The sequence below is a fragment of the Plectrocnemia conspersa genome, unplaced genomic scaffold (genome assembly GCF_051122295.1).
Source record: "Plectrocnemia conspersa isolate PC_06_02 unplaced genomic scaffold, ASM5112229v1 ptg000002l, whole genome shotgun sequence".
NCBI classification, from domain to species: domain Eukaryota; kingdom Metazoa; phylum Arthropoda; class Insecta; order Trichoptera; family Polycentropodidae; genus Plectrocnemia; species Plectrocnemia conspersa.
Window position 1 is genome coordinate 12,350,153 of NW_028277166.1, and position 27,974 is coordinate 12,378,126.

The window sequence follows — 27,974 nt, forward strand, 5'->3', positions numbered from 1 at the left end:
GTTTTCATGTTTTTAGTTATATGCATGTATATATTTATTTTTAAATTTTAATATATATATTATGGTTTTGGCTATCGTGACGCATTAGGTTAATCTGCCAGGTCACAATTTCAATAAATAAATATATGGGACATAAAACAACCATAAACTTAGATCACAGTTCATTATTACTATTTCAAACAAATTGTTTCACTGTGGATGAACCGTGTAATTCCGGCATTATAAAAAAATATGAGATTGGCATAGATAGAAGTTTGGCACAAATTCTTTAAAATATATTGCATTTAAAACCTTTAATGATTTACCAAAATCAACAAGGAATAATTGCAAAGAAATTTAATTTTTTTTAATGAATTCATGCAACTTCAATCAAATAAAATTATGTTAATAAATAATACATATCGATGGCTTAAAGTGTAAAATTGCTGACTCCATATTTGAAAACTTTACAGGAGACCTGAATAGACCTTAAAATAGGAAAATAAACCAATATCTCAAGTTTGTAGTTCAATATTTGTAGTGTTTAATTGGATTTTGGAGATTAAAGGTACAAGATGACATCGTTTAGTCATTTTCACCCAAAAGTGAAGTTAGCAAATTTACATTTCGATTAACATATATTATACAAGCCACCGATATATCATATCACTATATATTTTTTATTTTGATTTTCCATTAACATGCTCCTTATTTTTCTTATTCGTTCTTTTAAAATTAAATAATAAATATTTTAAGTGTACTTATTATATTTTTCAAAATGTATACGTACTAAATTTATAATTTTAATGTATCAACTTGTAGCCCCGGAATGAGTTATTTCTTAATGCGGAATTATGTAAATAAATAAATATCCAACACCGCCTACATTAGCCATGATTGGTTAAGAAAATGCCAGAGAAAAGAGGCGGGTCCACTTTATGTAAATTGTTATGAAAAATTCATTTTTAAAAAATATGAAGAACAATGACGCATAATTTTAGAAACCAGATAAGGTAGTTTAGTCCTTTAAATTTCGATTAAATCATACTATCGTTTTTATGAAATGTTTATTTATTAGAAATCTGACCATCATGACTTGACAGATTTCACTAATGCGTCATAATGGCTTTTATATAAAATATTTCAAATATAAACATTTTCTCTACAACAAGGAGTACGGGTCGTATCTGTGTGTATATCCTAGTGTCTTTTGTTAGAAGCGTTGGTATACAATTCATTGCCTTCTCATCGTATCGTCTAATCAATGAAGCACTTTTTCAAGTTTCTAAGGAGCGGTGTCGACAATCCAGCGACTTTCAGCTACGAGCTTCAAAGCTTTTTTTCATGTGTCTCTATAAGTACCAGTCGTATTCCTATTTGTATCCTAGTGCCTTTTTTCTAGGAGTGCTGAGATGCAGTAGCTACTATTCCATGAATCACTTCTTATGGCTTATAACTCTGTACAAGTGTATAGTCTGACCAAAATAATTTAGCAGATAGTTTTAACCGTAATTCTGAGAACTATACAAAGGAATTTGTCATTTTTAATTGCTCACTTGAGTTTTGAAAAGGGATTTTAGTTACGCTTACGTGACCGTTATGATCATTTGCGAGACTTCGGCCTTTATTTGTCGGGCCTGTAAACACCGAGCTTGAACATCTGAAGATTGGGCGAAAGTCATTTGGTCCGATGAATCTAACTTTAAAGTGAGTTTAAACTAAAATTGGTTAATATATATTTATTTAAAAAAAACTAATTAATTTAAAACATTTTAAATAATCCTATTATTTTAAAACATTTTTGAAGTTTTTAAGACCCCTGGAGTATGACATGTGCGTCGAAGAGTCGGAGAATAATATCTAGCTGATTGCATAATACCCAAAGTCAAATATTATGGCGGAAGCGTTTATGATCTGGGGTTGTATGGCAGCAGCAGGGGTAGGAAACCTGTACACTTGCGAGGGTAGTATGAATAGTGACATTTATATTTCAATATTAGAGTATATTTTAATGGATTACTACTGGAAAATATTTCCAAGCGCATACCACGCTACCATCCGAGTTCAGCAAGAAAACGCTCCGTGCCATACATCGCTAAAAATCAGGGGTTGGTTTGCACTGAACGTTTGACGCTTTTAGAATAGCCTACATAGTCACCAGACCCAAATCCAATAAAACCTTTTTGTATAAAATTAAAAGGAAAGGTTACACAATTGCAAATCCAAAATTGAGCTGTGAGAAAAATTGCGAAAGGTATGAAGAAAATTGTCTCCGTCCACCTACAAGTCATTAGTTGACAGTATGCCAAAAAGGGTTGCAGCTGTAATTAAATCTAAGGATATACCTACTAAGTATTAAAAATAAGCTTAAAATGAACACTAAGCAACCATAATCGGTTATTTATTAATATTTTCATAATTTTTGAAGATATCACATATATTTGGGTGCCCAATTATTCAAGCCTTTATGAGTTCCATTTCATTTCATAAAACATAAAGTTTAATATATCCAAGTTGATTATTTTTAAGATTTAAAATTTCTATAGATGATGTAGACAGGTAATAACACCGCAATAAAATTTTAAACTTGACCTTGTTTTTATGACACGTATTTTTATTTTTTAATATGTATGAGTAAATGATGTGTATATGTGAACCCTATGCATATCTTCGTGTGCTAAAAGTGGTAGAATAGTAAATATACATATAAATAATCGATATTGATATTTTCCCGGTTTTTGAAATGTGAATCCCGGGAGTTGGAATTAAAAAAATTTGAAATTTTACTACTAATTGTAGGACGCTACGAACTAACGTATCATACAGAGCGCGAATCGCCGAAAAATTATTAGTGATAGTGAAAAACTGACTGCCAGGCACCCGCGATGGACTGATCTGTCGGATATGCCCGTGCCACGAGATACCCAGACGGAACTACACACGAAGGCACAGCAATAATAATTGAAAACAATACTCAACATTACGAAGAAGAATACTTTCAGGTGACTAACAGATATTACCAGAAGGGAAGCAAAATTTGGCCAGATTTTAATATTTCGATTTCATTAAGATTTTTAGAATTTTATAAAATGACATGTTTTTTACTTGTAAACTTCAAGGAGAGGGGCAAATGACGTTCCTGTTACAATTCACGTCAAAAGCAAAAAAATCGTGCCGTCGCCGTCGCAGTTAAAACGTTCATTTCAAGATTCATAGTATTTCATTAAATGACATTTTTTAGCCAAATTTAAAGTGGAAGAAATTCCCCCCTGCCCTCCTTCAAATGACGTCTCTGCAATCGAGTAAAAAATCGCTTGCTTTTTACTGTGAAAAATTTCAAATTTTTGTTGCCAGTTTTAAAACAATAGTCTCAAGCCAAATTGCAGCGTAGTTTTTTGATATAATATAATATGTACTATAAATACAGGTGTTTAATTCAGGTGTTAACAATCTATATAAATCTATTTTTGCAACGATATATAGTTTTATGTGACAGCAAACAAATACTACAGTGTGTAGTAGAGCATATAGAGAAACATTTCCTTCGCCCTAACCGTGAATCAACATGGTGGATGGTTGTTAAACAATAGTAACAGGTTTACAACCAGTGAGTTATACAGAAGCTCTAACCAGCTCTATTTGTTATTTATTATTAATAATAAATAGAGAAATCACAAATATAATTCGATAAAAAAAGGAAATAACGATTATCTGTTATATAAGGTTATCAATACGTTAGACCCTAACCATCTGGAAATTTTTACTAGTAATCCTAAACTATTTCCGGCAATAAAAGGTCAAAAACACTTGTCATATAAATGGCGATAAATGCATTCTATTTATTTATTCTGTTTTTATATTAATAAATGGTTAGATTGCGCCATTTACAAATGTATATAAAAATGTTTAAATTTATATTAAAATTATTCTACAACAAATAAACACTAAGGTTAAAAATGTTCACACGTGTAAGAGAATATATTATTTTTATATCAAATATCGTAAAAATGATAATGTGTTTTCGCAATAAACATATAACATTTCATGAATTTTTAATTTATCATTTATGATAAAAAAACGTTAAATTTTCTGATAGTCATTCATGAATTAATTAATTAATATTTATATTATATCAATACATAGTACATGTTCCTATTTTAGTTACAAGTCAATGAGAAAGGCATATATTTTTTAAATGATTAAAAAAACTGTAAATATAGTATGAACTGATATTTGAAATATTCCCTACAACCAGTAAATTTTCGCTTACCCATTTCCACAACATCCATCGTGAAAGGAAAACGCGTGAGAATTGACAGAAGATCTTGCCTAAATACTTCAATCCATTCATGTACACTTTTAAATTCATTCAAAACACATCCCAGCATGTTCACCACATCTCATTATGTTGACTTTCAACTACTCCACTTCCTTAATTTGCTGCCTTACGACCGCAAACGAACTTCACTCGTTTCGTAATAATAAAAACAAACATTCACGCGACCGGCGAATTGCAAATTTGTACCGCCAATTTACATAATAACAATCGGCGCCTAAGACACTTTACGGTAAACACAAAACAGGCAAACACACACTTTGATGAAAATAATACACTGAAGAAAAACTACAGCTGAAGGAATGCGCGCAAGCACGACGCGCGTGCTCATAGTGCGCGACAATACGATATTAATATAAGAATAATTTGCAATGATGATTATTACACTGCACACATACATATGTGATGTTGTATATCGATACATAAATAAATATTATACACTACACATATATGAGGCTGACTTAGCGATCGATACCCATTATCGTTCGTTGTAGTTTATCTCCTCGTGACACTGCGATTCGTACTGCTCTTATCACTTTCACAAATTTGAAAAATATATTTCAGCAGACAAAGGGGCATGATACATGCATCTATTGTATTAACTGTATCAGATACGTCTCATACGCTTCTTAATATTGGGTATTTATTTTATTAAGTAATTTTAAATGAGAGCAATGTCTATATCAATATTATAAAACAGAAAATTTATGTGTCTGTCTGTTCGTCACAAGAATTCGCGACGTGACATTTGCACATATTATTCTGACTGCCCTAGGTCAGGGGTCGGCAACCTGCGGCTCGCGAGCCGCATGCGGCTCTCCAGTTCCATGCGCAAATATTAATAATTATTTTATTTTCAAAACTCATAATTCCCTAGTTCAACTGTGCTATTTTTAACTTTCAACATTTAAGTTGAAAGTTGAGCTGAACAGTGCCGTGCTGACGAGCAATTATGTGCTACTTTAATACGTGAAGACAAGAAACTAAAATATTTTATATAGCTAAGTATTGAAATAACATATCAATAGTAATTTTAAATCGATCGATTACCAAGACATTAGATAATAAGGGTAAATTTTACCTATAGTTAATTAATACTTACGTAAAGCAACGTGTATTTTTAGGTCTTGGCTCGTTTATCGCTTTATTGAGTAATTACAAGTAGATCGTTTAATATTATTACACAAACATAACAGTATACTTTCGGATTATCTAAAAGAGTGTTTATCAATATGAATCTACGATAGTAACAAATAGTATCTGGTTTGACCGAAATATAACATGTTTTGATTAGTGAATTCAATATATGTAGTTTTTTATATTAATACATTATTAATTTTATTAAAATATTAAGTATATATATATGTGTATTTAAATATGTATATAATAAAAAAACTATTTCAACCAGGCTTCTACAATATAATCAATTTTTATCTGTCCACTTTAGCTGTGGTAGGGTAGCTGTCATGCAAGAGAAAATGTTTCTGAATTCTGCTCTAAATAATTTAATTCCTCCTATTCGATCCAAATCAAGTTGGCATAATTACTCGTTATTACCCTACTTAAAATTTGAGTTCATATCACCAGGGGCTTTCATAGAAAATGCAAGGTCTAACACAACTTATATTTTGGAGGCCCTTAAAAATTAAAAAAAAAAGAGTACAAAACGCGCTTTTCCATTAGCAAATTCGGTTTTAATTAGAGAATAGTTTAATATACTACAGCATCTGAAAATTAATGTTACGAGTCTATCTAGTCGTAGTATTTTCATTATTGCACATTTACCATTTTTTAAATATCTCAATTATATTTATTTTCGAAAGATGTATCTCTCGTACACATATATTTATACTCATGTTAAATATTATAAAATAAATAATACGTAAATACTCCATAACCCTTTTAATCCCAGACAATTTGGTCGATTTTTTTTACTTTACTAATTAGCTTTTTTTACATAAATGATGTTATGTGTTTTAAACATTTTAAACTTTTTTGTGTACTCTCAGTAATGTAAAGTAATGTAAGCAATAATACTAAGTTGTCAAAACAATAATATTTTTTTTATATTTTTTTACTTGAAAAAAATAAAAAAATAAATTAAGTTTGATGTAAAAAAAATTCCGGGAACACATTTAAAATATTATATATTTTAATAATATCTAGTACGATCTTTCTTTAGTTAGCAACAGAAAAAAATAACATTGCATTATTTTCAATGAAAATGTATTTTTCTGTATTTTTTTTGTATTTATTTTTCAAATTTTTAAATACGTTCTTTATTTAAATATAATTATTGAGACTTACTCATTGCTTATGTTTAGTAAAGTATATTCAATGGACCATTTGGGTAAAAATATATCTGAGTGGAGATAAAAGTTGAAATGTATGCTTTTGTTTTCAATTCGCCAGCCATCCCTATCATAAAAAAGAGGTCGACAGGCCGCAGTAGCGCGGTCATTTCTTGTTACATAACAGAATAACTAGGAACTGCTACGTACCGTTAGACAGCTCATAAATATAATCAACAGCAACTGGTGATTTAAGGGAGAATATCATATCAGAAATATTACGGGAAAGTCTTTAGAAATGTAAGGCCAACAACGACCGTTATTTATATGATATAATTTTCATAACCCATTAAAGGAATACTGTTTTTGTATGTACTTTTCAGAAATATATACATTTAATTCTAGATAGCTTTGTGCATTTTTATGTGCAGATAATACTGACATATTTTACTATTGATTTTTATATACATATGTACAAAATAACTACAATGCATCAAGTAACTGTGATTACCCAGATGAGAACAAGTAAATAATTAAGAATTTGATAGACATCTTGAAATAATCTCATAAAAAAATCTTTCAAGAACTTTATCAGTCTCTCATAAAAAGGGAGTCACTTGTATTATTTGGCAACTAGACAAGATATGCATATTTGGTGACACTGCGCAATAAGTGATTATACGAGGAAAACAGTGACTTTGAGCTTCTTTAAAGTTGAAAATTGGAGGTTCATATATTTTTTTTAAATATATGCTAATAAAATCAGTAATCAAATTAAAAATATTGATTAGATCCTTGTGAAATTTCTTATGTGGCACTGTTTTCATTATCATATTCATTATAATCCCATTGGTAAATTATTGTCACCAATGTAGAAATATGAGGCAAATATTTCGACGAATTATATTCACAATATATGCGTATGTAGTATTCGTACGTATCGTATGTGCATATAATTAAAGCGTTAATAATATTGTAAATGTCAAAGTCCCATAGCTATAAATCAGTTTATTCGTAGCAATCGACTTTCATTGCCGTAAATCAAACGTTTTTATGTCAAATAACGCATCGTTTGATTGATTTAATTAATAAGCGCTTATATTTATTACGTCTATCGAGATATATAATATTTGTCCCAATAAAAAGAATTCATATTCAACACGTAGGAAAAATATCAATTGGAATTTTAGCAATTTTTCTTACACGTGCCTTATAAACTATATTTATAATGGAATGAAAACTTCAATATCGGCAGATGAAGATCTGGACCCCGGCTAGGGTTATCGTCGGCAAAACGACACGAGTCACGCGCATGAAACAAGATGGCCGCCGAGTCAAAATGGCCAACCGTCCGACGATTGTGAGAACATCATGTCCGATCGATAAACTCGTCTCGATCTCTGCTTAAATGTATCGTAGCTGGTAAATTGAGGCGCATATCAAAATAACGTTATCTGTAAAGATCGCGCCCTGTTCAAGTCACTCAGGGTCACCAGTAGTCAAAACATCGTATCTTTAGATGAACGTTAATATATTGCTGTATTTGTATCGAATGTGTATTTATAAAGTTAATTCAATATTAAGATAGAATTTGGCAAATACAATAGATAATATAAAATCGCTCAGATATCAATCGGATAACGCAAGGCATCGCGCAGAATTTTGATAATGATTTGGCTCAGAATTGTATTTATTTATATTATAGATACATTTGAATCATATGTGTGTGAAAAATATGAAAAATTTCACACTGCGGCTTCACAAATTAATATATTTTTTCTTTTAATTTGAGCTGCGTTTAAATTTAATGGTCATATCTTTGTTAATATTACAATTTATATCCGCATTGATAATTTTTATTCATCAGCGACGAATAAATTTATGTATTAAATAATCTAAAATAATGAATAATATTTTGAAATGATTTACAACTGCTGCAATTTTGAGGACAAGCACTGATCTAAATCCGATAAATTCGCAACTGAATAGCTGACAGATATTTCCAATAACACTCTGAAGACATTGTTTGACAATAGTTTTATGACCGACCTTAGGAATTACGATTAGTAAACATTTCGTTTCGACTTCCTTAAACATTTTCTGGTCAACAAAAAAATTAAAATGAAAGGATTTTTAAGAATTAAGAATGATTACAATATTAAATATATAGCAAGGATTCGTTCGCGGTAAATAAAACAAGAGTCAACGTTATTATGTTAATGCCATTAATCATATGTGTAATTTCTTGCAAAACACGATTACAATACGCATTAAAATTTTTGGTCAAAATTATGATAATATATTATAAAAGAAATATCATATAATACAAATTATTAATGTAATAATTATGTACTCGTATGTTTTAATAAATGTTTTATCATTTTTTCTGTTAGTTTATATTTTAACTATTACATACAGTGCTGTGAATAAGTCTTCGAACGGTCACCTACAACATACGCGCCTCGTATTTTTTAGTTACAGACGCGCCGATCCCTTTTTTGTTGGGGTTGTTCTTTCATTAGAGGAGTCATAAAATTTTAATTGACGTTTAAACAACGTTCATGGGTTGAAAAACAATTTAAAAAGTCGGCAATAGTTCAATTGTCACAAAATTCGGTTTTCGTCTTTACCTTAAAAATGGTTTTGTATTCAACACCCCTATTGTTTTTGAGTATTTGCATCTTGAGTACGACGCAAGACTTTGTTGTTTTGAAATAGTTTTTTTAAAAAAATAGAATTTTAATTATTCACTATCAATAAGAACATTACGTGCGAAAAATCAAAAATTATGTGATAAAAAAATACGCCCAAATCGAGGACCGTCTGAGAAGTAGAAGACCTAAGAAGATCAACGAATAAGCGGAGCACTATTTAGTAGTCTCATATTCAAAGGCAAGAAAAAAGTCAAGCCGTGATCTGGCCAAGGATCTCAATGCAATACTGAACCGAGTTTACTTTACACTTCTACCATCAGTGTTTACTTTGTTTTAACACTTTAAAATAAATAAAATAGGGTGCAATTTGGATTTAGGGGTTAAAATAGCCAATGTTTTTCTTAGTCGCGTTTGAATAAACGATACATTTTTCGTCCTCAGTGATCTGATTTTAGAGAAATGACTTTAATTATTTTTCCAAAAAAAAAAGGACGTTACCTCGATGTCATGTAGTGATTGGAAAATTCACGGGGAACCAAATCACTCTTTTGCCAATATTTTTTAAACTTCTTTGTACCAACCATATTTGATAATCATTGGATATGCTTTAATTTCAGCTCGTATAACAATTTCATCCACCAAGTTGTATGGTCCACTTCAAAGCCTATCCATAAAATCAAAAACACGAGATTAATTTTTTAAGCCATCTCCGACATAGTCTGCCATAAATTGTAAATTATTTTTATGTAGCAACTATTGCATTTATTTTTATATATGAAATAAACACAAGGTAGCTCCATAGGAAATTTTTTAAAGAACAAATTATTACAAATTAATTATCTGATGTATATTTTTTCGTCATTAAACAAAGATAAACTAATGCCATAACACAAAATCTTGTAAATACGTTTTTACTACTCAACAATCCGAAGTCAACTATTTTTAAAAACTGTATGTTGAAAAAATGACACCATAACATATTTTTACTTATGCCCAAATTTCTCGAGATTAATTGGGAGCAATTCTAATTTACAGGTAAATCTTAAATTATAATGATTGCAATTGGATTCTTTTTATTTCATTATATTATAATTTATGTTAAACAATAAATATTTTCTAATATACTTGTGTATGTATATTATTTATTTTTATATGAAACATAGTTTCAATCACAAGACTTCACAATAATGCACCGCATAGTTCCAGGGTAGCCAACTACATTTACCCCCACAAAATCAAATAATTACACTCATCGCTGTATCGTTTATGCTTTCAGATATTGTCGAAAAATTTAAAAGATCAGCAATAATTTAAAATGTACTTTTGCTATATAGAAATGATTACATAATCGGGAGACTGTTCTTCAGAAAGAATAACCACAATCAATGTTAAATGATTAATAGGATATAAGGAAGGGATAAAAACAAAGACGTCATTGTTTTGCGGTGTCCAAATAGTACGTCGAAAAGATAATCGGAAATACGGAAAAGAACATTTTAATAAGAGAATGCACTTTACACAATAAGGAGAGAAATTATATGCGTATTTAATTCAATAGTGCAAGATAAAAATATACAATAGACAAGATAATCTAATGCAATAGACTTAACGGAGCCACTTAGAAGATAACGATTATTAGCAAATAAAAATCGACAGTTCAAGAAAAAGAATAAGTAGATGCATTACTTTTATATATATCCCAAAATGCGATTATAAATTATTTTTTTGTAAACGTTAGTGGTGAAAAATAAAATCTATGATATTTAAAGAAACAGTGTTGCACAGTATTTATTTCAAAACGTATTTAGTTAATGTGAAAGCTTTTCAACCATATAAAAAAAATTAAGAGTAAATATGTCAACCTCAATTATATAATGAGAAGTTTCTAAGAAAGGATTCACAAAACAAATTATAACAATATTTATTAAAAGTAAATAGATCAACGTTTAACGCTTATTTGTCAACTTAGCGCAAACATTTACACTATCGCGATTAACTAAAAATCTGGATCAAATAATTTATATCGCCTACATGTGCATAAGTGTGCGTGTGTGCATTGACAATCTAGTTATCGTAACCGGTTCGTCGGATATAATACTTTCTTATAACCAAGCAGAAATCCGGTTTCGAGCGTATTTAATTATGCACTTACTATGATAACGATGCGGTTGGGGTCAAACGTCATTAGGCGACTCGAGCGATATCTGCCTAAATATGATAACAGCTACGTCGTTGTTTTCACTATTGAAAAATCAATGCTATAAGCGCCGCCTACGATAGGTGGTAGTGTTCGGAATTATGATTAAATATTTGCTTTATTGTAATAATAAATATAATAATATTCCACGTTATCGAACAACGACGACGAATGACGGTACACAAAAGCGTTTACCGATCACTAGGAGCGCAAAACGCTCCTTAATCTCGAGCGTGAACTCGAATATGCCAAAATATAGTATATCTTTATTTCATAGTTATTTTCATGACGCCACTGGTTTTGATTCTGGCAAAATAAGGTGAGTCAAATAATGTATTATCAGACATATGAAACTAAAACACGTCCTTAAATAAAATACTTTGGAATGACCTTGGCCATTACAGTGAGGCACCCTTTCATTTTATGCATAATTATACATAATGTGTTCATTATGTAAGCATAGAACTGGTATTTTTAATAGTTGAACAAAAAAGGATCGCAATCATATGTATAATGTTGGTTATAAGATTCGAATTAAAAGAAAAATATCAGTAAACGAAATAATTGTACACGACACACTGCCTAAAATACGTTTAAACGACGCATTGAATATAATATATAAAATAAATAAAAAAATATATTGACAATGTCTAAGATATTGTTTCACCGCATCTCTTAGAAACAGCTGAAAAGCGCCTTCTTTTGAGACTCACTTCGGTCTCATTGAGATGGGCACAGTAAAAAATATAAGGCTTAAAGATTGATAAATGAGCATTCGTTATATTCACTAGTCTAGTCATAGACATAGAACTAGTCATTGTATTCACAGTACATAAAAAAACAATTATGAACAATGTAACTAGTTAATGTGTGCTCTTACTTTTAAGCGTCTGTTTAAGTATTCATAATTAAATAATTTATATATTTATCAAGTATTTTTAATAATTTATGTTGAGTAATTTTTTTTTGCAATTTGTATAATTTTCCTTTTAAATAGATTCGTTGCAAAAAGTGATTCATTTTCTGGATAACCGTTTCGCTCGCTTTTACTTGCTCGCACCTAACCTATCCAGCGCTAATTTTCAGCACACCTAACCTGTCTAGCGTCAGAGAGTCAAAGTATACATTATCTAGGGAAAGTATAGACAAACTGTATAATTGTAAGCTTTGACTAAAACTCATAGCTAATGCATACTTTGTCTAAATTTAACACTTAAAATGTAACAGATATAAAATAATATATGTAACATAGTATGTGATTATAATAATAGAGTATATATCTTTATATTATTTTTATTGGAAAAATACTTTTCAATACTTTGGGTACCCCTAATATATTGTAATTATTGCATAAGCAATAATAAGAAGTAGCAAAAGTAAATATTCTATAAATAAAATTGTGAATATGTCAGACATATGAGATGTTTGCGTACAGGTAATTAATTATATGATATTTTTGGTTTCTGCATTTATACAGAATAATCACAATATCTAATGCGTTTGCTCATTTTCAGCAATAATTGTTACGACTTTGAATATTATTATGACACATTTATATGTACACTGAATTTACATCATCGGGGCGCGTAGATTTTTTTGCAATATATGTTATGATCTTTCTATATTTTAGTGCATTTATTTATTGTCAACAATTCATTTTGCTTAATAGTTCAAAACAAATAAATATACGAGTGAACACTTCGTTTACATATGATTATTAATAACCACCTTGTTATGTTTGTGACTGATAATGTCGCTTATTAAATTAGATGTACCAATTAGATTAGTATTTCACCAAATATATAAAATAATAATTTATTTAAAAATTACTATTTCTGGCAAATGCAAATGGAATTAGAGTAACAAGCAATAAATCACTTTTGGTACAATATACGATATTTCGTGTTATATATAATATGTGGAATACCCACTAAATTATTAAATTTTATTTTAAAGAGAAAGCAACGTAAAACTTGTATTGCTAAGAAAATAAATGTGAGGTAATTAGATCGTCCAAGATATAGGTAGCTTCCCTAAGGGCATTTATGGTTTTCCTTAACAAAGTTTGTTATATTATAAATCATGCTTCAACGATATCGATAAGATTATTTTTACATAAATATAGATATATGAATGAGGATTTTTCATATATAATACATATAAATCGATTAAAACACATTTTAAAATATTAGAGTCAATAACCTCATGTCGATAATGTCTCTCAATGAGTAATTAAGATACGGTTTGTTATTATTTAAAATCGATAAGTAAAAAATACTCACGTTGAAGCACACCAGGTCGAACTTTGTTGCTCTGCCATGTCATGTCCATCTTCCTTTTTCTGGACAATCCAGACACGATGCTCTCTTGATCGTCATCGTCGCAGTTGAGTTGATTCCTTCCCGCGTTATTCTGAGACCTTTCCAAAAACATATGCAACTCTCCCTTATTGTTCCCCTCCGAAGACTTCTTCGCCATCTTCACCAGTCTGCCGAACTGGTCCGCAGCTTCCTTCTCGTCCTTCTGGTTCCTTCCGCATTTCGTCTGCTTCGAGTTATATCCATCGATATCCTTCGAGTGCAAATCTTCTTGATTTCTGATCAACTCCTGATCATCGGCGTCAATTTGCTCATTGCCCCTGCACATGTTGTGCTTCACGGAACCCATGACTGGCGGATTAGGATCATAATACCCGTTTCTCTCGTCGTCCAGCGATATCCTTATGTCATTCGTCCACGTGAATTCTTCATCTTGGGTATCTTTAATCTTCATTGGATCGCGTATATCAGTGTCCATGCTACTACCGCTTGAATTGAGCCTGGGCGGCGAATTATAACCATTACAATGCATTAAGCTATCTTTGCCACTCCACATTGGTGTGTAGTTTGAGAAAGGTGGGTATTCCATAATCCGGATTTTTACTACCCGGAACACTAAGATTCCTTAACTATATATGTATATAAACTTATAAAATAAATTTGAGCATTAAATAGTGTGAATTTGGCATGTGCTGCGCATATATTGATTGACCAACTCGTACACGTATGAACACTCAAAGTCAGTCTTAATTATTAATAGGCACTGTTTTTATACAGATATATTCACTTTGTATATATATAAAATATGGCACTTAAGTCGAGAATCTGTTGTAGAACTTTTGATATATAGTTTCAACACCAACTTAGTAGTCCTCGGTTTTGGGACGTACCGAATTAAAACAATACGAAGAACGAATTGTACAGCTTCTTGATGCCGGTGGTCTCGCGCTGCCTGTGACTATGCAGCAGCGAGTTTTCCGTTAGAAGTAACATATTAACAATCGCCAGGAAGTCGAAGGACCAATGGCTGAAGCGCAGTTTGCCGAGACTCTTCTCATTTAGTTTGCAAATTGCATCGTGGACTTTCTCCATCTGATAGGTGTGTGTCCAGAGATATCTCCGATCGAGGACGACTGTCAGCTCTCGGAGGCGGCTCTTCGGCAGCGGGTTTCGACGCACCGACTACTTGGGAGCCTCACCTGAAATTAACAATAAAAATAATAAGCTTTGGCTGCAGAAAGAGACGAAGAATCTCTAAAAGTATACCTCTAACGGCAAACGTTTCAAAGCCCATCGTCGATAAGTGTAAAATTGTAACAGTTCTTAATATTTTCGGTCGCTTCTTCATTAGCTACTGAGAGCCACGCTGGCGACGATCGTCATTTAACAACCAGCGATAAAAACTTGTAAATCAGTATGTAAAACATGGAGGCAATGTCAATATTGTGTCGCGTTTAAATCCAACAGCACTATCACTTCACTTTTGATTAAATAAAAACACGGAAAAAATACTGTAGTGATATGTCAGTCGATATAAGCATAAACAATAATGACGCAAATTGAAATAATCACATAAATTCTGTCCACACAAATTTGATTTTTAAATAAATATATTCACTGTCTGTATTGAAAAATAGTGAAAAATGTAACTAGCACTATAGACAAGTGACTAATACCTGAAAGATCTGGGTTCGAATCCTATTGTTTTTCAATTTCTATCGTATCTAGGAGATCTAAATTAATTATCATTATATATTAATAATTCCAGTCGATTATCACAGAGTAGATTTTTATAGACTTTTCTAATAATAAGACGTAATGTCACTGATTTCAACCTAATGTCTCATTACTTACAAAGTAATTGATTGTGTTAACCCCTTTGTAACTCATTGGGCATATCAAAATTATTACTGTGATTTTGATGCTGAATCATGTTTGAGTTTAAGACATAATTTTTTTAATTGAAGTGATTTTATGTTTCGTGACCCATTTATTTAACTTTAACTTTTAACAACATTTTGGAGTACAGCAAAATATATTAACAAGCAGTAGATTATTTATGCCAATACGTGCAGCGTTGGTCTGTGGATTTTTAACACCATTCCTATCTAGCTGCACTTGAATGATGATGTGTCTGGGTTAAAGCCACTCAGCATCTTTATACCCGCACTTCACTCTCCGAAAGTTGTCCTAGTGGAAGTTCGACCGAAGTCGGTCAAGGTCGCAGTTTTTCGAATAGCGTTCGCACAGCCGGGAATTTCATACGCGTGCACGCTTCTCAACCTCGCGTATTATAACTACGTGCGTGTTTTAAACACAAAAAAAATTAAAGCCAAATGGAGAAAAAGGAGATGGTGGATGATTGCAATGCACCGGAATAGATCAATGTTAGTAAATAAGACATTTTATGTTGAATCGAGGCTTCACTGTCACTAATAAATAATAAACAGGAAACGTTCAAGTGTGCAACTAATGAATAATTTCTATTATTTTTTAAGGAAAAGTATGGAAAGTCAATTTGCTGAATTGAGATTTTATATACAATATATAGCTTAGGTCTTTCTCTTTATGATACATGCAAAATTGACTGCGGATTTTTGCGGTTTTTAACACATTGCATACCTTAAAAATGTATTATTCTTAAAAATGGGACGGGGCTTAGTCGCGAAAGTTACGACCTAAAAATTTGTTCAGAATCACCAAATATACACATATTTAAAAAAAAAACGATACCGGGTATGATAAAATGCTAGTCAAATACTTTTTCTTAATATAAAACAGCAAATTTGTGACATATACAATTTTTTTTTTTTACGCTACGCGGCTAAATTTTTTTATTACGCTACGCACGGCCGTTAAACACGGAATTCCTCTTCCTCGGGCCTACAATTAAAGAAATGTTAACGTCAAATTTAAAATACAGTTTTGTAATGATTGTAATTTTTTAATAATATGGTTACCGTGGTAAAATCAGTAAACGTCAAATTGTGGATCGCGTACTAATGAAATAAAATAAAAATTTGTTTGGAATGACTAAATATATACATATTTAAAAAAACGATACCGAGTATGATAAAATGCTAGTCAAATACTTTTTCTTAATAAAAAACAGCAAATTTGTGACATATACAATTTTTTTTTTTACGCTACGCGGCGAAATTCGCACGACCGTTCAACACGGAATTCCTATTCCTCGGGCCTACAATTAAAGAAATACTTTAAATAATTGTATTTTTTAGCACTTATAATATTATATATTTGACTAAGAGCACTTATGGAATCAACTAAAGTGGAGAAATAATTTTGGCCGTCCAGATCGGGCAAAAATACCAAACAGTGGCGCGATCGTGAAGACGCCTATATTAAAATTGAATCGTTCTATCTCAGTTTGCGATAAACCATCTCTATCTCTCTCTCTCGTCACGCGAGAGAGCGAAAGGGAAAGTATCTCGCCGCTCGCGCTCGAAGCGTTTTCGGGTATGACTTTCGGAAAGCGAGGGAATTTTCGGAGGCGACGAAGTCGGCCGCCTCGACCCAAATTACCCCCATTTTACCTCCCGTTCGCGGTGACCTCGGAGAACTTGCGAGAGATTTTAGCGCGGGGACAACCGAGCTCGACCGAAGTAAGCCCGAATTTTCACATTATATTTCCCGTCCTTGGCCAACTGTCGCCTACTTTCGGAGAGTGAAGTGGAAGCTTTATATATATTATAAATATACGATAAGTATCATTAATGATTTTTTTACTGGCGTTTGAATAAAATAATATTTATTTATTTTTCCGTTGTAACATGACAGGCGTAAGCCTAATGCGTTACAACGGGCAAATCTATACCAACTGAGTAAGTCATCAGACATAATTAATACCTCTACAAGTAAGTATTAACCACCAGACTGAAAGTTTAGTGACGGTTTTTTTTTAATAATAGCGCATTTTTATAAATAAAAATTCGAGTTACAGAGTTACTAGTCTGAGACGTTACGGACTACGCTATTCCGTCCTAATACATATCCAGCGATAGATGTACATATATACATATATTTCTAGTGATGTAAATATAATTTTACTGTAATTTAAGATATGGACTATATTTTTTTAGAACTTTCATTGTGTCAAGTTGAGTTTGGTTAATTCATTTAGGTTAGGTTAGGTTAGGTTATGTTATGTTATGTTTCTAGTGACAATATAATTTTAATTAATATACGCTATAGACTATAGCAGTTTTTAGAACTTTCATTAGATCATATTGGGGTTGATTAATTAATTTAGATTAGACAGCAAATAAATGTTTCGCAACTTAAATTGGGCCGCAACTTAAACACGCCAATAGTAAAGTTTAAAACTATTACTTAAATGATATCTTTTAAACATACTGAATAGTGAAAATATAAATAAATCGTTTGATACATTTTAACTCGCCAAGTTAAATTTATATTAGTTAAAATATTATTTAAAAACAAATAAAGAGATTCATATAATCAGAGATTCGTTGCAACTTATTGGCTATTCCATCCTTTAAGATATTTTTAAAACATTTTTTTTTTAAATCGATCGAAAATATCAGCACAATGCTTATATATTAACAAAAAAAAGTTGGTATATCGTGACGACGTTTTTAAACTTGAATTATACTATTTTTTCAGCACGATCTTATTTTTTAAATTCTGCCACTTTTCATATGATTATCAAAACTTGACACGCAAAACACTATCGATTAAGTTCTAGTATGTTTTCACAATTTGGTAATACTTGTGGAATGGTGAAATATTAGATACTTTTAACATGACCATTGTATTCATATAATAAACACCCATATCGGTATTGAACACTGATGAAGTAAGTCGCGAATTAATGGGTTTATGATTATTATTATATACAAACATTTTTTATTGTATATTTTTGTATAATATATTAAGCGGTTTTTATAAAATACAACATTTTTTCGAGCAGTTCATAAATATTTAGGATTAGATTTGTAGTTTTTGAATTGAATTATGTGTTATAAATAAATTATCTATAGAATTTCCGTTAAAAATCTAATTTTTGAATTTTATAGATAATTTAATTATAACAAAAAATTTGATTCAAAAACTACAAATCTAATCTTAAATATGTATGAACTGCTCGAAAAAATGTTGTATTTTATAAAAACCGCTTAATATATTATTCAAAAATATACAGTATTTTTTTTTTTAAATAATAATTTCACGTAAACATTTCTTAAATGCATAATAAACACTATCACAATAATTACCATGCATTAAAACATAGCAAAATTCCTACTTCCTCATTGCTACTTCAACTACACTTTCACAGTTGTATTTAGAAGATAACACTATAAGTAAATACAATGCATCATAAGTAAACACAGTTAATAATTAAAATACAAGGTTTTTTTATTATTACATGCGCTATACTGATGGTGGACAGAACTTATGGATCGAAGCATCCAGGATGTTGCGATTTGTTGACACTCGATGACAACATCGTCGTCACAAACAAGCACAAATTAGATAAGCAAGTACATACGTACACACAAAATAATACGCGCACGGTTCGGCCACCTTCAGCTGAATGCCAAAAGCTTAGCGCCGCGGGTTTAAAAACTTTCGTACGCTAACAAGCGTGTTTAGCGCCTTGGTAAATTGCTTCAATCTCAACACTCCATAAAGATAAAAGCAAACAAATTACGTGTACGCATACTACGCTCGCTCGCTAAACGACTGACATATCAATTTTTGCGGCGACGAGTTCAAAACTCGCACGTTCCGTGCAAATTAACGTATCCTTGGCGAAAAGTATTCCACCATTGTGCTAGTTCCGGTTGTGAGATTTGAAATCCATCGGGAAATTTATGAGAGGCTTGCGCGCACGAGTGGCGGAACGACGGAAAAGTGTCGCGGCGAAGAAACGACTGACTCGGATGAATGACAAACGTCCTATTGTGTTGCGCGTCTCTCAGATTGCGTGACGAACGCCTCGAAGAGGGAACAAAAAGCTCTGGTACGCGAGCTGAAAGACGTTCTGAAGAGCTGTGATAATATACTCGCCGAAGCGCATGCGCTGCAACGACATTGAATTGTTGACTTGATTCATGCGCATGTTTAAACATTATTTTTATGTGCTAAAACAACACGGAATATATTTTCAAAGTTGCGAGGAAAAGCCGGAAAGTTCTAAATTATATAAGATTATGTACTATCCATGAAAACGAGCAGCGTATAAATGGCGGCGGAAAAGAGGTCCAAAAAAATGAAATCCCTAAGAGGAAGATAGAGGCTATAAGGTAGATACTCGAGGACTTTCCGCTTAAATTTTGCAAAAGTATATTTGATCCTAATGACTGTGGTGACTATGGATTCTGTGTCTAGACAACCCAAAAATTTCCCGCTTTTGAACTACAAAAAAAAATAAAAACCCTGAGACTGTCTGAAATTAACACAACTTTATCACCAAAAATTTGCAGTGCTGAATCAAAAATTGAAAAAAGAAGAAATAAGCAGCTCATTTGTTTATATTTTTTTTACAAAAACCCGACTATGTTATTTATTTTGATAATTTTTTTAACGTCCTTTTCCTAATTTATTTTTATTATTTATAACAAATAAGATTATCATGATTTAACAAGTTTCTCCAATGCGTCATGATGGCCATTATACAAACAAAAAATATACAATTAAACATTTAAAAAATTAATTAAAAATACAATTATACTGTACACTTAAAATAGATGAGCACCATTGAAAACATTATTTTCCAGTACCTCATAACTATCGCCGAAAATATCCTTGTGCTTGTTGAGAAGCTGGATGGCTAGTGGAAGAGAAGCGTTCTCAAGCGCTGACGTCCTGGCCGCAACGGACAAGAATAAGGGACGCAATCGCGACTCTCGTCTTTCTCTAGGGCACTATAAAGCTCGAAGCCGAAAGTCGCCGAGCATTGACAGGTTGTCGATTCCGTCCCTTAACAATTAAAAAGTGCACCATTGAGCAGACGCATCGCCGGGAATGCAATCAATTGTAAAAAGGCACTAGGGTATAAATACGGAAACGACCCGTACAACGTACGCCACAGCTTTCACTTTATATCCAAAAAACACGCACACTAAACTAATACAATCTTATTTTAGGAGTTGACAACCAGCTACAGTGATTTATTTTGTGCGAAATGGGCCGAAATATTTACATTTATAGATGTGATCTAGACGAAAAACCTTGATACGAAGTATCTCAGGACGTTATATCAGAAAAATGCAACTTCTGAAAAAATATTTGAGAATGAATCATTGAATGTTTTTTAGATCAAAATGGGTAATATGCGGAATATACGGAATTGAGTGAAGGAGCCATTAAAAGATTGTTGCCATTCCCAACAACCTACCTTTGTGAACAAGCATTTTCGAAAGTGGTTTTAAATTTAATTAATCGTATTTTTAAATATATAATTATCAATATAATTATCAATATAAATTATATATATAATTTGTATCAATATAATTTTTTTTTTTTATTAATTTTTTCAATTTTTTTAATTACATTTTTTAAATATTATATCACACATGTAACATTATTATCGACCTCTGCATTAACTCGCCGAAATACGCCGATACGCTACAGTTTCCCGATAATAACTGTTATTGCAGCGCAAGTAAAAACAAAAACAGCACACAATCGAATTTTCGTATACGACTTTTTTCTTGTGATTCGGCCCTAGCACGCGCGAATGTATGTGAAAAAATTGGAAGCCGTGGCGTATGCTGCTCTTGTAGATATATCTCAGAAATTTTCGTTAAATTCTCTCGAACAAGCCATATTCGAGGACGCTACAAACTAGCGTATCGTACAGAGAAAAAATCGGCAATAAATCACTGAAGTGACTCCGCATTCTTGACGCTTTATTAAAACACCTGCGCCTATGAAAGAATTCTGACAAACAAGAATATCTGAAAAATGCTTAAAGGTAGTCGATTGTCGATTGACCACCTTCAGAACGAATCCAGGTATTTTTGTAAAGAAAGTTAATATGAATTTTTGCGAATACTCTGAAACACTTTCAGGTCATTAGCATATAATAAATATTCCGAGTTATTAATTGCCGCATGTATGCTGTTAATAAAGAGTAAAAGGAACAGAGGACCTACATTAGATCCCTGTGGTACTTTAGAATGAATACCCCACCAAAATATTATCCGGTAAAAAAAATCATACGTAGTTGATGAAATAAATTTTTGCAACCAACCAGAGAACCATTTAAAATCTGAATCATTCATTCAAATTTTTGCTCACATCTAAGCCAACATCAACGTAAAGCAAGCGAGTATTCTCCACGGCAAGAATATTTACTACGAAAACTAGAAATTGATTGGACTTTGAATACCTTGGTCATTCTAAAAATAACATTATATTTTTCCTAACAAAAATAAAATATGTATTATTATTTTTGTAATATAATTTTACAATTGCTGTTTGGTTTATATAATTGAAATTTATATTAACAAAAAACACACCTGTTAATTTATTGATTTTTACACGCGTTAATACATATAAATGTAAAACATTTTTTTGCTAATATTTTACTAATAATCTCGCTTCCCGGGGCTTTCAGAATTACTAGTGATTCGTTGTCATTATGAGTTCATTACCGATTTACTAAAAAATAGTCATACGCTATTCCTCCAATGTGCCAAATAGTAATTGTCATACAATGTCGTACACTGATTAAAAAAATGGATACAAACCGGTTTCAAAATGTAACGACTAACGGACAAGAATTTCAAATTTTTTTATTTACAATCCACCACCGTCATGGCCGTTCGATATAAATAATATACATATAACAGACGATCAATAGTCAATAATTCATACAAATGTCAGTAGAGGCATGTGAATGTGATTATGTATTGCCATTGAGTTAGTATTTACTTCTGACTATCCATAAGGATAACTTCATCATTCGAGGGTGAACTTCATCATTAAATTAGTCGAAGTAAACCCAGATAATATTAATCTAAGATGTTGAATGGCAAACGTATATTAAGACTTTTGATAAAGTCATGCCAGCACTCGAGAGCCTGGTAATTTATTGGTAAATATGTCTTTCTACGGGTAAATCCGTATAAACATCATTATGCAATACGTTTTGTCATATGCTCATACTTAAACTCTCGTTGGTTATTATTATTATTGAGTTGATTGATTGGTCTGTAAATTACAATATAACTTATCTTCGAAGACCATTTTTAAGATACATATTTTTAGTATTTTAGAAGACAAGGATCTATTGAAATAGTGCTCAAAAGTAATAAAAGCAGATAATAGTACTTAAACAAGGCTTTAATAACCGTCTTAAACTCAACATCGAAAGAACTGTTATTAATTACAATGGATTATAGAAATAATTCAAAATCTAAAAGTGCGATTAGAAAAATCGTCATGGAATACGAAGATAAAATTCGAAAACAAGTAACTGATGACATACAACTATCAAATGTGAAGCATTTACCTCTGGACCTCTTTATCTTAATCGTATATATAAATATTGTATTGATTTATTTATTACAAATCTGACTATCATAACTTCCGGTTTCTCTAATGCATCATGGCGGATTTTTTATATAAAAGTTTTATTCAACATTTTATATACATTTCATGTACAAACAGTCACATCATATTATTAAAAAATAACACGAAATGTTAAATTGAAAAAAATGTAGTGCACACATAAAAGAGATGTGCATATCATCCCACATATTTTTTCCCCCAGCTCCTTGTACGGATGCGACAGATTACTTTGTTTCGTATGACACTACGAACTAGCATATCGTACAGAACGCGAATCATAAATTGTGAGAGTAACACGCGCTCCGCATAGCGAAGCAGAGCATCCACGATGCATCATCGCAAACTTTTGTGATCTGCATACAAAATCTCCATCCTAGCTCGAACGTCACTTTCAAGTCATCGACGAAAGTATTTTTGCTTAAAATACTCTGGATTTGGAAATATAGGAGCGTGACACTTGACAATGCTGAAAACTAGCCGATTGTCCATCAAAATTAAGGACAATTTAAATGAGCAATATATAAAATAAATGTTCCATAAAACAAATTGTGCAATACGAGCGGTAGCGAACGAGTATTAGTCAGAACAGTGAACACCTTATGAATAACTCTGCAACGAATCCTTTTCCGAAAATAATATCCGATCACACATAAATGCACAAACAATTCGTTTTATAGAACAAAGTATATATTTAATTGCACATGTCTCTTTAAATAATTCTCTGTTGAATCGCACCTATCTTAATTGATCAATTCTCCACATTATTATTTAAAACAGGCGATGTTATAAGTATAAGACATAAATATAAAATTTGGTAAGGAAATTTTACTTATTCTGGACTGTAAATCTTAATAGAAAAGTTTTGGTAAATGCTAAAATTTTTACAAAATAAATTTATTATGAGATTTTAAGAAGAAAAATTAATTATTGCCATAAATAAAAAAGGAAGATATTTAAAAATGTTTTTTGATTATTTGATGGCAATTCAACGAACAAGTAACTAAATCATTTTGCCCAAAAATCAGCTCGCATCAATCCGATGACAGTATTGATACATTATATTTTCCTCGAGCTTATTTATCTTAGCTATATATTATAGATAAAAATTGTTTACTAGTTTTTGATATTTTTTTATTTACAGATAGATATTGATTTTGTTCCGTGATTACTAATTTTTATTACTCACATTTAGTTATAAAAATGATCGATTAATGGAAATGTCAACATCAGTGCGATTACTTTAATCGAATGGAAGCAAAGATATTTCTGAGGATGTTTCAGTAGGATTCGGATGCTACAGTGCCTCACATCAAACAATCAACATAATTCACAAAATCACAATAAGCAATGATCGCTTCCTAACGAGATCAGATATATTCATTGCCACACATCGAAGCGCTACTTGATTGTACTCATTGAGAAGCGCCGTCATCTTACAACAGTGGCATCTTTACAAGCCGATAGTCGTACAAAGTACGACCAAAAGCGACAAAACAAAAAAAAATTAAGACTCAATAACCTATTAACAAGTCCTATGATTTACGCTATAAATCAGAAAATATTAGAATATATGCTGCTTTGAAAAAAGATAACGAGTGCATTCGGGTTTACCCTCAAAACGGCCGTTTGTAATCTGTTTATTGGTCAATGGCAATTTGTTTTAAAAAAAACGTCACCCTTCTGTAATTGATCATCTCACCGAAAGGGGCGGACAATAAATCTCATATGGAGACGCGTGTAAACCAAGAATCACTTATTCTGAGAAATTTTCAGAGAAACTTCTATGGTCATAAACATCCGCTTGGAACTTTGACTACAGCCAAAAGCAGGCCGAATCAACTTTTTTTCGCATCCATTGGTCCAGCTGGAGCTTTTTTCGCATCCAAAGCAAATCCACTTCGTACACGCCTGAAGCCTACGGATGCACCCACGGACAACGCTTAAATATTTAAAAACAAACTTTATATTAGCATAGATCAAGACAATACGTACTTCCAATGACTTCAAAAGTCGACGAAATCTATGTCTCGATTATGATATGAGATGATGCCAATTGCGGCACATTAATTTTACACAAGAAGAAGCTACCAATTTTCTAGTTGCGTTTCTAAATTCCCTTAATTAAAATAGATTACCACATCACAAACTAATCCTTAAAATTATTTTTAGATAAATCTGGATTCACTTAATGTGTACAATGAAAAAAATTTTTTAGACAATTCGTTAGCTTTGAGCTTCATATTTTTCTAAATCATCTTACTTTCAGCATGGAAATAAATAAGTCGTTTAATGTGACAGGAATTGACTTAAAAGGAGAATGCTTTTCTTATGGTAATTTTACGGAGCAATTTCACGAGCGGAGCATATTGCTGGCAAATATGTTAAGAAGTATTTCAGCAGAAATAGAGATGTGCACATATAATATAATATATTTTTTTGTACAAAAAAACGTACCTCAACAATTGTTTAGTCTCAAAAGCATTGTCAAATGAGACAAACATCCATCATATGCGCATATCTACTTATGATAATATTTATGTAAGTTTTATTGAATAATATAAGTAAATTAGTTTATTCTTCAAACTACAAGGATTATATTTGAATGAAGTATTTAGTGGAATTTTCAATACCTATTAATTACGTACAACCTAGCTCGATTTTAATTAATCATTAAAATATTTATCCGTGAGATCAGGAAAATCTAGGTAAACCTAATCTGTGATGATCGATCGGATACCCAGTTACGATAGAGGTTATACTAAGAAGATACTAAGTTCCTAATGGGATTCGAACACAGATCTTTCAGGTCAATAATCTGCGACTTATACAATTAATTATTTTTATTAAAATAAAAACATTTTCATTACTTATAGTTTGTTATTACAATAAAAATAATAACACAGAACCCATCACCAATAGCAGTATTGTTTCATATTTTAGAAACAACTCCTTAAAGCATAATATCGCACACCGTTCGTTGGCAATCAATGGAGAGGGAAATATTAATTGTTGGGCCTCTGAGTCGGACATCAATTGAACAGTAAGTCGGTAAAATATTTTAATAACATATCAAGAGATAAAGCGAAGCAAATAAATCACCCATTATACCATTTAGACTAAAAAAATGAACAATGTCTTTAAGTTACATCTTCACGCACTCTGAGGGGAACAATAAATTATTTCGGCCGGCGCGTAAGCCATTATGGGAAATTTTCGTAATTATCGCCGGCCGTGCTGAAACTTTTAACAAAAATGCACATACAATAGTCAAAATAATCGTTGGGGATTATTAACTAATGCGCGTCGATTCTTAGACAATTTGGACGTTTACTTTGAAATTTGCGAGGATACTGCTCCGAGTGTGTAAGTGTTAATTGCTCGAGCAAATTCTTCTAATGCCCTCATCAGTCACGACCGACTGGGCCAATTGATAGGCCAAGTGCCAAAAATGGCGCAGACGTAATTAATTGAACCGGCGCTGAGCCATCTTTCCTGTTTATTGTTTTATTTGTCGTAGAAATCAATCAATTTTGCATGCAATTATATTTTTGGATTGGTTTGCATAGTGTTTAACTGACGTTTTTATTGGCCGTATTTCATAGGTCCCTAATTTCATATAAAGTTTCACGGTCGAAAATTTTCAACAAACACGAGCTTTCACAAACGAGCGCCTAACGAGGCGAATTTCCGATGCAAACTACGGGATTGCGAAAATTCTATTCCGGTATTTCTTGATCGAAATTTTACAAAATATCAGTGGACACGATAACATCTAAAAAAATGTTTTAAAATATAATTAATTTTACTAGACGAACTGATTTAGGACTTTTATCATTAAATTAACAAATGTATTTAAACAGCATTTCATCAATTCTAAAAAGAGTATTAACAGAATTAAATTTTATGATTAGTGATATTTACGCTGAAGGGAAGGCCATTTTTTGGGTGAGGAAAAATTCTAGATATTGTACATAAATTGGATCAAGCACATGTAACATGAATCGCTTGCATAAAGCAATGCACAGGGGTAGAAACAAACATAGCAAAACAATATTGGAAGCGATTTTTGCCGTACAAATAATATTTTAATATCATAAAGCAAGAACACATTACCTGGCAATTTTATCTAAAATGAGTTATAATATTCACTAGACATATTTTTGTATGCTTTTTAAAATCCTGACAATCGTATTAAGATCACGTGAAGTTAACTGAATTTTTCTGTAGGAAACAAATAGTAAAGCGGGTAAATTCCCATTAATATCTTTCTACATTTCGTACAGTAGGTTTTAATATAAATACTACATATGACAGACTAGACTCAAATCCAAATATTCAAATACCGAATATATTTGCTCGTTTTTTAACTACTCGCTAATCAAATATTGATAGTAGAATATTAAAAAAAAAATTCTATTTTAAATCTAAAAACAAAGGTAGACAATTATTTTCCCCGACAGATTTCTGCAATAGCTACAGCTTGCTATGCTCTGTTGTTTTGTGAAATTCATCTTCGTATCTTTAAATTATTTATAAAAATACATGCATGGAAAAACAGCTAAAAGCCAATAAAAAATCAATCGCATAAAAAATAATAAAAAAAAACACTTTGTAATTGACGAATTAATGAAACACATG

The 27,974-nt window shown here is 31.6% G+C and overlaps 1 protein-coding gene across 11 annotated transcripts in view; it reads right to left on the minus strand.

Annotated features, from left to right (window-relative positions):
• gem (transcription factor CP2 like gemini) overlaps positions 1-27,974 on the minus strand; it is a 69,091-nt gene that overhangs the window by 25,114 nt on the left and 16,003 nt on the right. For 5 of the 11 annotated variants that reach the window (XM_088181537.1, XM_088181534.1, XM_088181531.1 and 2 more), the window contains one exon: positions 13,740-14,974. In XM_088181537.1, coding sequence (XP_088037663.1) covers positions 13,740-14,364 — 625 coding nt within the window. In that variant the 5' untranslated portion in view covers positions 14,365-14,974. Of the gene's footprint in view, positions 1-4,249; positions 4,663-13,739; positions 14,975-15,041; positions 15,256-19,309; positions 19,715-27,974 lie in introns of those variants that run through there. The other 6 variants (XM_088181533.1, XM_088181530.1, XM_088181546.1 and 3 more) reach the window with 4 other exon arrangements.